The sequence below is a fragment of the Canariomyces notabilis genome (genome assembly GCF_033297395.1).
Source record: "Canariomyces notabilis strain CBS 508.74 unplaced genomic scaffold N656scaffold_3, whole genome shotgun sequence".
Taxonomy (NCBI): Eukaryota; Fungi; Ascomycota; class Sordariomycetes; order Sordariales; family Chaetomiaceae; genus Canariomyces; species Canariomyces notabilis.
Window position 1 is genome coordinate 858,531 of NW_027041825.1, and position 15,034 is coordinate 873,564.

Sequence of the window (15,034 nt, forward strand, 5' to 3'; positions counted from 1 at the left end):
TGCTCATCACGTGACTATGCGTTGAGTTCGCGTAACCGTTCCGCCAGTATTCCGTCACGCTTTCCTGCAGTGGTTGCCGTGGTTGCCGTGGCCAGCACGAAACCAAATTGCCAGTAAAGAGGCGGCCAATGCCTCGATCTCCTGTTTGCGAGGATTACCTGAATGCTTCATTCGTTGCCGACACAGTACCTTAGGCTCATCAACAAACAATGCCAGCTGAAGTTATCGAGCTCCTATCGAGCTCAGAAGCTGGGTCTCCTCCAAAGGCCGCGACTTCCGCGAGACAACAAACATCTCGGCAACCGCAGACTGCAATCTGGGCCGAAAACACAAATTGGCAGTGGCCGGATTCTGACGCGTCCGCAGTCCGCCCAGCCCGAAACCAGGAACCAGATGCGTCGGTATCAAACAACGATGTCTGGCTTCTCTCTGACGACGACTTTGGTTATCAAGGTCGTGGCGACTCGAAAGGAGACACGTGCGTAAACGAGCCAGAACGAAAGAGACGTCGAATAGACCAAGAAAGCCAAGCCCGTTCCAGTAAATCAGGCTTTGTTGCTGGCCCATCTCAACCTCTCCGACCAACCAGTCCTGGCCGCTTAAACCCTACAGACAGGGTACCTAGACATGCCAGCCGTTCCCCCTTACACGCTGGACGAACCAAGCCGCAGTTTGACTTCTCGAGTGAACCGTTCACTAAGTCTTCCCCGAAAGCGAATGAAAATGAGCAATCGGAGCCCAAGCCCAACCGGTCAAGACCACTCATTGACGACATCGACGACCCTTTTGCGAGCCCTCCGCCAGATAAAGGAGAAGAGCGTAAAAGTATTAATGCCGAGCGAGTTGTCATCGATGATATCGACCCATTTGCCTCCAGCTCTCCTGCGCCCATCAAGCGACCACCAAGGCTGCCCCAGAGACCGGCTCCGTGGGATCCCATCTCGAGTTCCGCCCCTCTTCCGCCTTCGTCAAATAGCGGTACGACTATTCCAGCACCTCAGTCCCGGAGGACCCAATCAGAAGTTTTCACTCTCGATGACTCTGATGACCAAGATTCAGCGCAATCAGATTCTGACGACGATTTTCCCGATATCGACGGCCTGGTCGGATCAGACCAGGGGCTCAAGTTGCCCGTCTTATCAAAGCCCCCACTGAAACCGAAGGCAGCCGTGAGAAGGTCTACCCCCACAGAACCTAAACTAAGCGCCGAGGAGAAGGTGAGGCGAAGGCAGGAGAAGGCTGCAGCGCGAGTGGCAGAGAAGGAGCGCAAAGCGGAGGAAAAGAAGCGTGAAAGGGAGGAAAAGGCTCGAGAGAAGCAGAGAGCTGCCGCCTTGGCCCAGGTGAACACGATACGGACAGACAAGAAGAAGTCCACACCAGAGATGATCGTCGACCTTCCGAGCACACTTGACGAGACCGTAAGGTTACAAGCCGAAACCATACTCAAAGACCTTGAAGTGGAATCCACCTCGTGGACCAGTCCCCTTGACAATGTTGTCAAATGGCGCCGCAAGGTCAACAGCCAGTACAACGAGCAGCTTGGACATTGGGAGCCCGTAGAAAAGCGCATTGATCGTGAGAACTACGCCATGGTGATCCTCACGGCATCTCAATTCGTGGACCTAGCCCTCGGCAGCGGGGCCGCAGACTTGGAAACCCACGCGCTGCGAATGCGCCGCAACTTCCCAAACGACACCATAATCTACCTGATCGAAGGCCTTGATCTCTGGCTGCGCAAAAACCGCAACATCCGAAACCGCCAATTCGTGTCTGCCGTGCGCAGCGGCCTCGAACCGCCACCTCCACCACCGGCAACCGACCCCCCGACCTCCTCCCAGCAGCAAGCCCGACGACGCAAACCCACCTCAGAGAAACCGCACGCGTACATCGACCAAGAAACCATCGAAACGGCCCTTCTGCGCCTGCAGGTCCTGCACTCGCCCTCGGTACTCATCCACCACACGACCGTGCCGCTGGAAACCGCGCGCTGGATAGCCGTCTTCACGCAGCACATCAGCACCGTCCCCTACCGGCGGCAGCGCGAGGCGTCCAACAACACCAATTTCTGCATTGAGACGGGCCAGGTGCGCACGGGCGACTCCCCGCGCGACACGTACCTCTGCATGCTGCAGGAGGTTGGGCGCGTCACGGCGCCCATCGCGTACGGCATCGCGGCCGAGTACCCCACCGTGTCGCGGCTGGTTAAAGGGTTGGAGAGGGACGGGCCCTTGGCGCTCGAGAAGGTGAGGAGGTGCGTCGACAAGGACGGCGGCGTCGGCGATCGCGCCGTGGGCCCCGCGGTCAGTAAGCGGCTGTGGAAAATCTTTACCGGGAGGGACGAGGCGAGTACTGATGTATAGCTCTTCCTGCGTTATGGTATAAAAATGGTGGAGGGTTGTAGTATATCAAAGATTCTAGAACGGTGGCGGTGTGTGTGTTGAATATGGTGCCCCTTTGCATCTTATGGTTCCATATCTGTATTATGGGGCTTCTCTTCTGTTGACATAATAATAGTGGGCGTTTAGTCATAACTAATCTATCATAAGAATACCCATAGCTACCGCTCTACCCTCGAAATTCGAGTATTGAACCCGGTAAATGCCATGAAACAGTATCCAAGTGTTGCAAAAATTAGGGGTCTTGACAAAAGCTGTGTTTCCGCGGCCTTTCTGGCCGCCTAACATAGGGGAACACCAACTAGCTCGACGCGAGCTCTTGCTAGGAAGTTTCACCTCACTCGAGGTGTCCCTTATACATGCTGTAGCACCTGCCTCAATTTCGCGCAAGCAGCAGCTCCAAAGCGTGTACCACGGCCTGCACGACCTCTGATGTCCTGCTCTTCTTCGCGCAATCAGTCAGCGCCTCCACAGCGCCGGCCTCCAGCAACTTGCTCTTGGCCGACTGGCCGGTTTGGCCCTCGGCCGAGAGAAGATTCTGCACGATGACGGCGCCTCTGTGCCGCAGCCCTTCGTCGTCATCGCGGCACAGGTCGAGGATGATGACAGCACTGCGGGGGTGCGCCAGGATGGCTCGCGCCACGACTTCCAAGGCTGTCAAACTAGCCAAGGCGCCGCCCGCGGCGCTGCGCGTCTTGACATCCTCGGCGTCGGCCAGCGCCAGCACGACCTTGATCCGCGTCTGCGCTTTGGACGTGCCGTCGCCAAACAAGCGAAGGGCCTCCTCCGGGTTTTGTACAAGGTTGCAGATAAGCTCGACGGCAGCGGTGGAGATGCGAGTGTTTGTGCTAAAGAGTTGCTCCTCGATGTCGTCCCAGGCCGTGCGCACTATGCTTCGGCGGGTATCGTCGTCGGTCGAGGCAAGGTTTGTCAATGCTAGAAGAGCCTCGAACGTTGGGAGTAGATCGCGGGTATCCGCAGCAGGGTCTGGAGCGAGAATGGAGGCCAGGGGGCGAATTGCGGCGCTCTGTGGCACTTGGCGATTTCCTCCAAAGACGAGAGCCGGGTTGGTGGAGATGAGAATGCGGGCTAGTGCTTGGGCAGCTGTGCGGCGGGATTTGTCGTCGTCCTTTGGAAGCGCCACCCAGGCTCCAATAAGTAGCGTAACGGCGCCTTGCTGTGCAAGTTGCCCACGAAGTGCTAGAGTCATTGAGAAGGAATAGATAATGGATGTGATGAGCGACAGGGATGCCACTGAGCCGTTCTTGCTGTGCGCGACGAGAACCGGAGTGATGCCCGATTCAAAGACGCGCTTACAACGCTCAGTAACATGGGCATGGTCGTTCAAGGGGTCGGGTTTTACTTTCCCAGCGGCGTTCGCGTATGCCTTGAGTTGCTTGATCCTCTTCTCTTCTTCCGACTCAATAGGTTGGTATCTAGTAAGATTGGCGAAAATGCTGAGAGCGCCATATGTCAGTGGGGACCTGGGAGGCGCGGATTCCAACGTCTTAACGAGGCGCTTGAGGGATTCTTTGTCGTGTGCCAGATCCTCCCTGACCTTGGATTGCAAGGACGCATATGCTAATCCCTCCACCGAAGGTTGAGCATGTTCCGGGCCCTCCAGGAGCATCTTGGTAAACCGCTTGGATAGATCCTCGATGCTGGTTGTCGCAGATTCTATCCTGGGCTCTGGTCCCTTACCGGGCGGATTCGCTGTAGGTTGGACTGCCTTCAAGCCCGATGTCAGCCAGACATCATTTGCAGGAAAGGACAGCGAAACCGAATCATGGGATGGGCTGGCTAACCCTTAGCTTGGCCAAGACCACGGCAGCGAGGTTCTGCACCTGTTGGGAATGTCGCCTCATGGATATAGACCCTTCCTTAGCGCTGAGGTCAGGTTCGGTTACGTGCGAAGACTCGATAGCATCGTCCGGGTCCTGGTCAATGACCTCCTCCAGCCAGTCGGCGCAGTACTTCAGGACGGCTTCCCGGCAATGTGAATGCGTGCAGGCTGCGTTGAGCATTTCCAGACATGCCGTCTCAACCTTCCGGCTCTTCCATTTGCGCCTCATGAGCGGGCCCAGGCTAGGCAGGAAGCCCTCTTCAAGAAATAATTCAGATATCAGATCGGGAGCAATGGGGAATATGGCGGCAGCCACGCAGAAGGCAACGATGTAGTCGTCGTAGGTGCCTCTCTCAACCCTGTTGTGAAAGAAATCGGCTAGCTTCCTGTTGCCATCCTCACCAGCAGCCTTGAGGTAAGCAGAGGTGCAGAGTGCGGCATGGCCACGCACAATGTCGGATTGTCTCATATCGAGGTAGCAGAGAACTGTGTCGACGCAGTCGCTGTCGATGACCGAGGTAATGGTCGGCTCACCCGTCTTAGCAACCTCAACATCCTCGTTGAGTAGGCTTGTCAGATTGCCCAAGTCTGCCACCATCTCTTCATCCTCTTTGCCGCCTTCCATTAGCCGGGCAAAGATGAGCAAGGTCTGGTCCTGTCTCCCGAGAGACCCGGACTCTTTGGCCCGGGCATCTGCAGCACCAGCCATGTTCTCTCTTCCGTGGAGAAGCCGTTGGATGGCGCTTGACTCGTCCAAGTATCAACCTTAGCGCGGCGGAGAGTTGTTAAAATGTTTTGTTGTTGACTTCGCTTCTGGCGTGGACGAGAACCACCAGCTAAGACAAAAAAGAGCTAAGGTAGCTTGACGACGGCGGGTAAGACGGGAAGATGACGACCCTGCAATCAAACTAAGTAGCCAGGCAGCCAAGGCAGATAATGACAACGGGAAGGATAAAGAGGAAGGGACTCAGTTTATCAGGGCCAACCGACCGAGAATTTCGTATATCACACTGGGTGGGTTGGTGGCGTTGAAGCGCGTCGCGGGTGAATTTGAAGGTTTTGGATGGATGCCCCGCCATCTCCGCTGAATGCATGTGAAAGGGCTGCCCCTCAAGGCGCGTGTATTGTAGTACGTACTGTACTGTACCTCCGTGCAAAGGGTTACCGATGACCCGCCGTACTGTACTGTATTATACAAGAAAGAATGAGGATTGGGCTACCTCATTCCGTATTTGAGTGTATTTCTGATAGCACTAAGGTAATAATCGTTATCCTGTATCTTTACTGTATTGTAAGTACAAGTAGAATACAAAGCTCTTTAGCTGAGATCCTAAAATAAACCCTGCCTCACGTGGCATCGCGTCTTCAATCCCAAAGCTCACAACCCAAATTCAATCATCGTGAGGTTGTCCGGCAACGCGTTGTTAGTACAGATCACAACTGCCTGCTGGAATTTTAGATTGAGCAATGCGCGTCTTGCATTGACCGACCCAAGGTATCAAATCTAACGTTGATCATTGAGAATTGTCAGTTCCGCTTTTTCCCTCGATGAGCGGTTCTCGTCCGATAAAGCCAGTCAGTGGCTGAAAGCCAGCATCAGGACGAGGCGCGAGATTCGCTTAGTCCGGGATCGAAAGTCAAACCAAAGTTTTCAGTCTCAAAATGAGTGCCCAAGATTTCGTCGACGCTTCGGACCACTACGAGATCTACAACACCGACGACGTGCCCTCGCTGCGCACCATTATCATCGACACCAACCCCCGCGCCTGGGCCGCCCTCGCCGACGTCCTCCCGGTCTCGAAAGCGATAGCGAACATACTCATCTTTGTCAATACCCACCTTGCATTCGGTAATTCGAACCAGGTCGCCCTGATAGCATCCCATACGAATCGCGCCGTGTGGCTCTACCCAGCCCCGCCGAAGCAGCCGTCGCCAACATCAGGAGATGTCGACATGAAAGATGCCGGCAGCGGCACGCCCGCAGCCGCTTCTTCGTCAGCCAACAAATACCCGAAATTCTCCCAAATCGAGACCTCCCTCCTCAGCTCCCTCCGCGCCCTCATGAACGACACCACCGCGACCGACCTCTCCACCACAACAACGCAAATGTCCGGCGCTCTCACGCTGGCCCTGGCACACATCAACAAGACGGCCCTCTCCTTCACCACCTCTCCCGCCGCCGCTGGCGCGACAACCACGCACCCCATGACGGCAAGTACAGGGGGCGGCGTCTCCGCGGCAGCGCCCGCAGCAGCCGCCGCAGCAGCAGCGGGCATCACCACGACGGGCTCGACGGGCGGCCTCGCCGGCCTGCACGCGCGCATACTGGTGCTCTCGGTGAGCGACAGCTCCCCCGCGCAGTACATACCCACCATGAACGCCGTCTTCGCCGCGGCGCACGCCCGCATCGCCATCGACACGCTCTCGCTGCGCGGCAGGCCCACCTTCCTCGAGCAGGCCAGCTTCATCACCCAGGGGACCTTCATCCGCGCCGCCGAGCCGCGCGGGCTGCTGCAGTACCTCATGTTTGGTTTTGGCAGCGGCACGCCGCCCGCTATCACCGGGGGTGGCGGCGGCGGGAAGGGGGCAGCGGGAGCAGGAACGGGCGGGGATGGAAAGGGGCTAGTCAAGACCAAGGCCGGTGGGGCAGCAGCGGGGAAGGGTGGTGGGAAAGTGGGCGGCAGGTTGGGCCTCGGCGCCAGCGTGGCCGAGCTCCTCGTCACGCCGAGCGCCGACGCCGTCGACTTCCGGGCCGCGTGCTTCTGTCACAGAAACGTCATTGACACGGGCTTCGTGTGCAGCATCTGTCTGAGCATCTTCTGCGAGGTGCCCGAGGGCGCCGAGTGTCTCACGTGCGGCACCAAGCTGGCGCTCGGGAACTACGGCAAGATGCCCGCCCTTGCTGCTGGAGCGGGAGCGGGGGCAAGAGGAGGGGCCTCACCAAACGCAACGAGGAAAGAGAAGCGGAAAGCCGAAGTGAATGGTGGGGCCTGAACCAGGTTGGACATTGGACTACCGAATTGCTTCGGGAAAGGGGTGAAAGTAAAAAGTCAAAGGTGGTGTGGGGTTCTCTTTCTAATTGGCTATAGAATCACGGCATTTGAAGGCCGGGTATGGCGTCGGATATGGTGGGGGCGTTCAGGAGATGGTAAAGGGTTATTCAGCATTTGGAGTCCAGTCTCTTGGCTCCTTGTACATATATCTACATATATATCGTCCTTGCATGGCCTCAGGATAACATGGTCCACGCGAAGGGCCTTGTTGGAAGAGGACTGAGATAGGAGTCTGGCATCACCAGTCAGTTGGCCGTAAAGGAGTCAGCTTAGGAGTCGACTTGAGTCAATATCCGTGGCCCTGGGCATACATTCTCATACTCCGGAGAGCAACTGGACGGGAATCTCGAGCATTGCTGATAGAAAGACCAGGTCTATTATTCTCAGCCTCTAATGCTACTCGAAACAAGGTTCCATTAAGCAACATGCAGGTATTAGGTATGCAATGTACCAAATGCTGTCCCACCATTCCCCAATCTAAAGCCAACCCCAACACCATGCTATGCTCCCTCGTCACTGCAGCGGACTGGAAGGGCAACCTTTATTGTAGACGGATTTTCCGCGCGCCTTGGGCGACCTCTGTAGCGTCGCCGCGGCGCGACATCACACAGAGCGGCTCTCGGTCCAAGGACGACATGGTGGCCAGCGCAAACGAGTCCGTGTTGTGGGCAAAGTAGAAGTAAAGGCTGCCCCGATCCTTCTTGACAGCCATGACCCCGATGGCCGCCGGCGACGGTACGCTTCTGACTCCAGGATGCCCCAGGAAATCATGAAGGATGAAAGACTCCAAGACAACGTGCTCATCTTCTTCTCTGATATCCTGCCCGCCCGGCCCGCGGCGCGTACTTCGGTACAGGCGTTCTGCGCACTTGCCTGAAGCGAGAGTCGTCGCCATCTGCTCTCCAGTCCCGCTGGTAACAGCAGCGACCGTTGTCGCCAGCTCATCGTCGGGGTCTTGGGGCACAACGGCCGTGCCGACGCCTACCAGTGCGGCAGGCCCAAGGCGGCCTCTAAGCTTCATCCCTATCCCCCCAGACGATGAACCAGCGGCAATGTTCCCATGAATGTCGATGGCAATTGCGCCAACTGTGTCAGTCACGGCGTCCCTATCTGGTATGCTTCCAGGGAGCTGAGTTCTATGGTCCTCTGCACACGAGGGCCCACCATGTTCCTTGTCGCTTGTGGCGTCAACTCCATCGATCTCACATGTGCCGAAATCATCCGCGGAATGCTCTTCACTACCGCCCGCAGTTACTGACCCGTCCCACACTGGAGCTGATAGGGGGGGCGCATTGTCCACAGCCGTGTGTGCGAGCGGATTCCCGTGTGCCCCGGGCGAAGCAGCAGCTGTCACTGGATGTAAGTATCCAGTATCAGGGAATTCGGATTGATCTTGATTGCCAGCACCGTTCAAAGTAGAAATTGAGAAGTTCCAATGCTGCCCATCACCAGTGGCGTTCATAGCCTTCCCATGCCCGCCCACGGTTATTGAGTTTTGGTTGCTTTTGGCTTCTGCCTTCTCTGCCTTCTCTGCCTTCTTCAACTGGTGCTTTAGTCGAAGATAACGTTCCATCGAGCTCTTTGAGGTTAGAGATCTGTTAGAAACGATGGCTATTCTGTGTTTCTCGGCATAGTCCTTGGCTCCTTGGCCCACCAGTATGTTGGGCGGAGGTCGATCGAGTGAAAGAGGCTTGACGCTCCCGTCCAGTATTGCCTTGGCTAGGGAGATTGGATGTTTGATGCCTATTTGCGAGGGTAAGTCAGCTGCGGCCCTCTTCTGGAGTGCGAATGGGATCTCTACCCGGGGCGGCACCACAAGCGCCACTTCGGCCCAAGTGATCGACGATGGTTGCATCACATTCGACAACGCCATCGATGTTTAGGTTGCTTCCGAAACCAGCATTCGTAACTTCATTCTCCTCGAGGCATCTGATGGCAACTTCAACGGCTTCGGTTGCTGAGGAGCCAGCCCTGAGAAAGGTCATGCCCACACGAGCAGCTCTGTATATATGTCAACCATCTTGCTCAACAGGACGCACGCATCATGCGACTCACTGATTGCATGCTTCAAGATGCAGCTTCTCGTTCAAAAGGCTATGATAGCCTGCACCGGCATGGACAAATATTGCGACAACAGGTTCTTTGGGCATGGTTCCAAAGTGTGACAACGAGGCCATCTCCTTCGAAGGGGATGGGCGAAACCAGTGGGCTTATCGACATGACCTGGTGTGTCCCCAGTTTGTCTCCCAATTTCCGGTGGTATGGATGCAGATACAGCTTGACGGTCAAGTGGGATTGCTGCTGTAGAGCATGAGTAGACGCCGGGCGGTTAGAGGGTCTAAGCTAGCCAGGAATAGGATGAAAGAGTGACCGTGTGGAGACGGAAAGTTCGTGCGCATTAGATTGTGGTCATGGCCGTATTGGAAGATAGTCACCGAGGTCTTCCTACAGCGCTTCTCCGGATGTCAAGGCCAGAGATCTTGAGCAACGACCCTCGGTCGGATCAGGTGGTACGTGAATGCCTGGTGTAAGGAGGAGAGGTCACGAAGAAGGGAAACCCCCGTAGATATACAGGAAAACGAATGGAGAGCAGCAATACAGACAATGCTCAATAGTTGTAACCTTCGTTGTGTTAGTGATGGGTTGATAGCGGGCGGTTGAGCTAACAAAGGGCAAGCAGAGGAGTGAAAAGATGAAGACGAACGGTCTCAAGGTACTGGAAGGGTTCGCAGCGACAGGAGAAGAGACGGGTAAATCATATGCGCTAGGCTGGCTCACAGTTCCGACTCAAGGACATGTCAAGATTCCAAGGAAGCAACTGTCTAGACGGGTTATCCCTACCACTCTTCAATGTAGAGGTAAATGAGACCTTCAAGTGTCGTTCTTTCCAATGCAATCTCTCGTCTCCTAAACAAGTGAGGCACGAACTGACAATGTATGCTTCCGTAGAGTTGCTCAATGGAAGTAATAGCCCGCCGTAGTCAGCGGGGTCCAGGTTCTCTTGGCGCACAGCCCCATCGTGGGGTCCACACTTTGGGAGCTCGGAAGCGGGACGTAATCCTTGGACCTCACCTACTCGGGAGCCTGGACGTCGCTGAACAGATCTGGGTGCAGACATACCTTTTCACCTTCACTTGCTGCTCGTGCTGCGCGGGATAAGGAACGCGAGCTGCACGCAGCAGCAGCATATTCAACGATGGCCAACCAAACACCCGCCGTTGTCATGGACAAGTACGTACAACAACTGACTCTCCCAGGCCCCGCTCGACGGAAGACGAGCCCTCTTCCGAGTACACCATCACTGACAAGGCCTTTGACAGCGGCACCGGGTTTTCCAAGCTAGGTGTGTGTCGTCGCTTTAAAACAAATCGTGCCCACGCCTCTGACTGCTCTGCCCCTAGGTTTCGCCGGTAACGATTCTCCCTCCTTCGTCTTCCCGACCGCGATTGCGACCAAGGGGCCTGCCGCCGGCAGCGGTGGTTCAGGTTCTGGCCGCCCTGCCGTGGCGAATAAGCCGTCTTTCCTTACGGGCGGGGCTGGTCCGACTGGGCATTTGTCAACCAAGCGCGGGACTGAGGACCTCGACTTCTTCATCGGCGATGAGGCGATCAACGCGGCGTCCGGGCCTGGTGAGTTGAGATGGGTCAGGGATAAACATTAGGCTGACGGGTTTAGGTTACGGGCTACACTATCCAATTAGGCATGGGCAGATCGAGAACTGGGTGAGTGGAGCTGGGGATCGTTCTCCAAGAATGCGAGACTAACGGGTGGTCTGTAGGATCACATGGAGAGGTTCTGGTCCAACTCCATCTTCAAATATCTACGGGTGGAGCCCGAGGATCACTACTTCCTCCTCACTGAGCCGGTTAGACTGAACTCGACCATTCCCACGATTGCGGGACTAACATTTTTTTAGCCCCTGAACCCTCCGGAAAATCGAGAAAACACGGCAGAGATCTTCTTCGAGTCCTTCAACTGCGCCGGTCTCTACATTGCTGTTCAGGCCGTACTGGCGCTGGCGGCGTCCTGGACCTCGTCAAAGGTCACAGACAGGTCCTTAACGGGCACTGTCATCGACTCTGGCGACGGTGTCACCCATGTTATCCCTGTCGCAGAGGGCTACGTCATTGGATCATCCATCAAGTCGATCCCAATCGCCGGTCGAGATATTACCTACTTTGTCCAGTCGCTTCTCAGAGACCGCGGTGAGCCCGACTCGTCGCTCAAGACGGCGCAGGAGATCAAGGAGGAGTACTGCTATGTCTGCCCGGACATTGTCAAGGAGTTTGCTCGGTTCGACCGCGACCGCAGCCGGTTCATGAAGCACGTCGTCACGCAGCCCGGCGGCCGCCAGGTGACCGTCGATGTCGGCTACGAGCGCTTCCTGGCACCCGAGATCTTTTTCAACCCCGAGATCTACTCGTCCGACTTCCTAACCCCGCTGCCTGTCGTCGTCGATGGCGTGATCCAGTCGTCACCCATCGACGTGCGCCGCGGCTTGTACAAGAATATTGTCCTGTCTGGCGGCAGCACCCTCTACAAGGACTTTGGCCGCAGGTTACAGCGCGATATCAAGCAGCTCGTGGACGACAGAATCCGGGCGAGCGAGGTGCGTAGCGGCGGAGCCAAGAGCGGTGGACTAGAGGTGCAGGTCATCACACATAAGAGGCAGCGGCACGGCCCGTGGTTTGGAGGGAGCTTGCTTGGTCAGACGCCCGAGTTCCGGTCGTACTGTCACACCAAGGCAGAGGTATGTTGCCTCTGGCAGATTCAAGTATCTTTGCGAGAGAATATTGCTAACGAACCACGTAGTATCAAGAGTATGGCCCAGGTATTGTACGGAGATTCGCTCTCCTGGGAGGGCCCGGCGGATCCTGAGACGGTCAATGATCTTCCATTGTAGAAAGCGAGCAATGATTCATGGTGGAGGTGGCAGTTTCTGTGGGGCGGCGCCAAAAACAGATAGGGGACGATATTCAAATCGGTGTTCCAATTCATGACGCCGTGGCATCGTTCGAACCGTAAGCCCAAATACCGATATACGCTGACGCTATGATACCGACCGATGCCGTTGGCGCTCTCAACCCCGCGTTCTGTACCTATGCGCGGCTATCTGGTGCCCGGCGGGGTGTTTTCATTCTCCTTGTGTCGCCCCTTCCCTATGAACGGAGATATCACGGCTTTGGGGGGCAAGAGGTTGTCAGCGACTGGCTCGGATAACGATTGCTGCAATGTAGTAAACACAGTAGACGCATCCCCTTAACGACCCCGGTCCCTGGAGGCAAGTCAGATGAAGGATCCCTCCGCTCAAGCGGAAGCCTGAGCGCTTTACACTCAACTCTCGCCATCCGCTTGACTACGGCTGTTTCACAGGGTTCGGAGCAGCGGATATCTGCGGGGTTGCCTGCGAATTGCGATAGTACTGGACTTCACCACTTCGTAGGAGGTAAGGGGTTGTCTGAACTTGCATGCTCAGTTCCACAGCGGCTGATGGCTGATGCATGTAAGGCGGGGAATTGATGCGTTTGTGGGGTAATTATGGCTGGACTTGCCTGCCTTAGCAGTCAGGATTCTTAGGAAGTACCACCTACTGAGTGCGAACTGCCAAGTTGTTTGTGGTCGAGCTAAGTGAGTTATAGGGAGACGAATGGAAAGCACGGATGTCGCCTCAAGTAATGGGCCGATAAGGCTGAATGATCAATGATCAGCTCGTCTACACACTCGGTAGTGTGGTGGTTCTTTGCGACTGATCCGAAATCTGGCCGTGAAGGGGGCTCTTTTTAGGTGCCACATCCGGCGCCGAACGGCGAAGTCCAGCCCCCACTATCGGGAGCTTCCCGGGCTCGTTAGCGCCTTCGCTTGGTTCCGCTTCCCCGGAGTATGCACCTTCCTCCAGGGGTCTTGAATGTCAGACCACTCACCTACGATTGACACTTGACAGCCTCCCCATCGTTCACGCCACGATTAGCTGCACTACATTACTGGATACGGGAAAGGCGCACTCTTTTGCTTACCCTTGATTTCCTATACTGACTGCTCTGCATTTGCGATCCCTTACAGGGCTGCGAGGGAATGTTTGACGGGTCATCTGACCTTTCCGAAACCTCGAGATGGCAGCTTCATCATCATCCATGTTCCATCCGGACTCACGGAAACAATGCATTGTGCAGATACACTACTTCGTTCCCAACGAGGCTGGATTTGCGGGAGTGAAAACGCCAAAGCAAGCTCTACGCTAATACCGTCAGAATCGTACGTTTTTCTCGAAGGCTGCCCTTACACTCACACCGATGCGCAGAGCTATCTAGACCAGCAATCATCGACAGACGTCTTCCCACCTTTCCACTTCGCCCCACCCTTCGTCTCGTGTTGCTTCGGTGCAGATGGACGGCATAGGTGCTGTCCATTTCTGACAGGCTAAGCAGTGGGATATAAAATGGCTACGTCGGTCGTGCTGGGATGGCGAGGGTTGCTCTCACCTGCAGTTCAGTCTGCACCAGACACAGCAGCAATACCGTGGCATCATAATTCCTCCATCTCCCCATCTTTCATACACAGCAGTTGATCCGGCACCTACAAGTCGACGGAATGGCCAAGTTCGAGATTCCAAGCGAACAATGGGCTCAGGTGGTTGAAAAGTCGGGCGGTCGTAAGTCATCACCCCTGAGATCCTATCATGAGCATACCGCCTAACAGGACCTGGCAGCCGTCGTCTACAAGAAGATCCCAGTCCAGAAGCCCGGCCCAGATGAAGTACTTATCAACATCAAGTATTCAGGCGTCTGCCACACAGATCTTCACGCCATGATGGGTGACTGGCCGCTTGCCACAAAACTGCACCTTGTCGGCGGGCACGAGGGCGCCGGCGTGATCGTGGCCAAGGGCGACCTGGTAACAGATCTCGAGCTCGGCGACTACGCCGGCGTCAAGTGGCTCAACGGCAGCTGCCTGGCCTGCAGCTTTTGCATGCAGGCCGACGAGCCGCTCTGCCCGCACGCCCTGCTCTCCGGCTACACGGTCGACGGCAGCTTCCAGCAGTACGCCATCGCCAAGGCAGCTCACGTGGCGCGCATCCCCAAGGAGTGTGACCTCGAGGCCGTGGCGCCCGTCCTGTGCGCCGGCATCACCGTGTACAAGGGCCTGAAGGAGTCCGGGGCGCGGCCGGGCCAGTACGTCGCCATCGTCGGCGCCGGCGGCGGCCTGGGCAGCATGGCGATCCAGTACGCCTCTGCCATGGGCCTGCACGTCATCGCCATCGACGGCGGCGAGGAGAAGGGCAAGAGCTGCAGGACCCTCGGCGCCTCGGCCTACGTCGACTTTTTGAACACCTCGGACCTCGTCCAGGAGGTCAAGAACGCGACGCCCGACGGGCTCGGCCCGCACGCGGTGCTCCTGCTCGCCGTGCAGGAGAAGCCGTTCCAGCAGGCCACCGAGTACGTCCGCAGCAGGGGCGCCGTCGTCTGCATCGGACTGCCCGCCAAGGCGTACCTCAAGGCGCCCGTCTTTGACACGGTCGTGCGCATGATCACAATCAAGGGCAGCTACGTCGGCAACCGCCAGGATACACAGGAGGCGCTGGATTTCTTCCAGCGCGGCATGATCAAGGTACCCATCAAGACGGTGGGGCTTAGTGAGCTGCAGGACGTGTACAAGATGATGGAAGAGGGCAAGATTGTCGGCCGCTACGTCGTAGATACGAGCCGGTAAAAGGGCATGGTGGGCATGCGCCGACCTGGTCTGAT

The 15,034-nt window shown here is 56.5% G+C and overlaps 6 protein-coding genes across 6 annotated transcripts; 4 read left to right on the forward strand and 2 right to left on the reverse strand.

Annotated features, from left to right (window-relative positions):
- Window positions 1–76: 76 nt before the first annotated feature.
- N656DRAFT_775667 (uncharacterized protein) lies at window positions 77–2,576 on the forward strand. Its single transcript, XM_064814483.1, has one exon. The coding sequence runs from the start codon at window positions 210–212 to the stop codon at window positions 2,358–2,360; it is 2,151 nt and encodes a 716-aa protein (XP_064673290.1). The 5' UTR covers window positions 77–209; the 3' UTR covers window positions 2,361–2,576.
- A 196-nt stretch (window positions 2,577–2,772) lies between these two features.
- Window positions 2,773–4,948, reverse strand: N656DRAFT_787369 (ARM repeat-containing protein; the record flags this gene model as incomplete). The annotated part of the gene is made up of 2 exons (XM_064816600.1): window positions 2,773–4,125; window positions 4,202–4,948. 2 exons carry the CDS (start codon window positions 4,946–4,948, stop codon window positions 2,773–2,775), a joined length of 2,100 nt encoding a protein of 699 aa, XP_064673291.1.
- Window positions 4,949–5,901: 953 nt separating this feature from the next.
- N656DRAFT_703055 (transcription factor Tfb4) lies at window positions 5,902–7,233 on the forward strand (the record flags this gene model as incomplete). The annotated part of the gene is made up of 3 exons (XM_064811073.1): window positions 5,902–6,454; window positions 6,509–6,764; window positions 6,942–7,233. 3 exons carry the CDS (start codon window positions 5,902–5,904, stop codon window positions 7,231–7,233), a joined length of 1,101 nt encoding a protein of 366 aa, XP_064673292.1.
- A 600-nt stretch (window positions 7,234–7,833) lies between these two features.
- Window positions 7,834–9,442, reverse strand: N656DRAFT_702650 (N-terminal nucleophile aminohydrolase; the record flags this gene model as incomplete). The annotated part of the gene is made up of 3 exons (XM_064811039.1): window positions 7,834–9,035; window positions 9,094–9,293; window positions 9,348–9,442. 3 exons carry the CDS (start codon window positions 9,440–9,442, stop codon window positions 7,834–7,836), a joined length of 1,497 nt encoding a protein of 498 aa, XP_064673293.1.
- Window positions 9,443–10,381: 939 nt separating this feature from the next.
- N656DRAFT_396430 (Actin/actin-like protein) lies at window positions 10,382–12,257 on the forward strand. Its single transcript, XM_064809517.1, has 7 exons — window positions 10,382–10,523; window positions 10,613–10,635; window positions 10,694–10,921; window positions 10,968–11,014; window positions 11,071–11,157; window positions 11,209–12,042; window positions 12,105–12,257. Exons 1-7 carry the CDS (start codon window positions 10,489–10,491, stop codon window positions 12,168–12,170), a joined length of 1,320 nt encoding a protein of 439 aa, XP_064673294.1. The 5' UTR covers window positions 10,382–10,488; the 3' UTR covers window positions 12,171–12,257.
- A 1,623-nt stretch (window positions 12,258–13,880) lies between these two features.
- N656DRAFT_702784 (GroES-like protein) lies at window positions 13,881–14,999 on the forward strand (the record flags this gene model as incomplete). The annotated part of the gene is made up of 2 exons (XM_064811048.1): window positions 13,881–13,941; window positions 13,999–14,999. 2 exons carry the CDS (start codon window positions 13,881–13,883, stop codon window positions 14,997–14,999), a joined length of 1,062 nt encoding a protein of 353 aa, XP_064673295.1.
- Between the last annotated feature and the right edge of the window lie 35 nt (window positions 15,000–15,034).

Bases quoted from the DNA above. Each gene is read 5' to 3' on its own strand.
- N656DRAFT_775667 (XM_064814483.1), top strand. From the start codon at position 210: ATGCCAGCTGAAGTTATCGAGCTCCTATCGAGCTCAGAAGCTGGGTCT.
- N656DRAFT_396430 (XM_064809517.1), top strand. From the start codon at position 10,489: ATGGCCAACCAAACACCCGCCGTTGTCATGGACAA. The intron at 10,922-10,967 runs GTGAGTTGAGAT...TGACGGGTTTAG, and splicing joins CAACGCGGCGTCCGGGCCTG to GTTACGGGCTACACTATCCA. The intron at 11,158-11,208 runs GTTAGACTGAAC...ACATTTTTTTAG, and splicing joins ACTTCCTCCTCACTGAGCCG to CCCCTGAACCCTCCGGAAAA.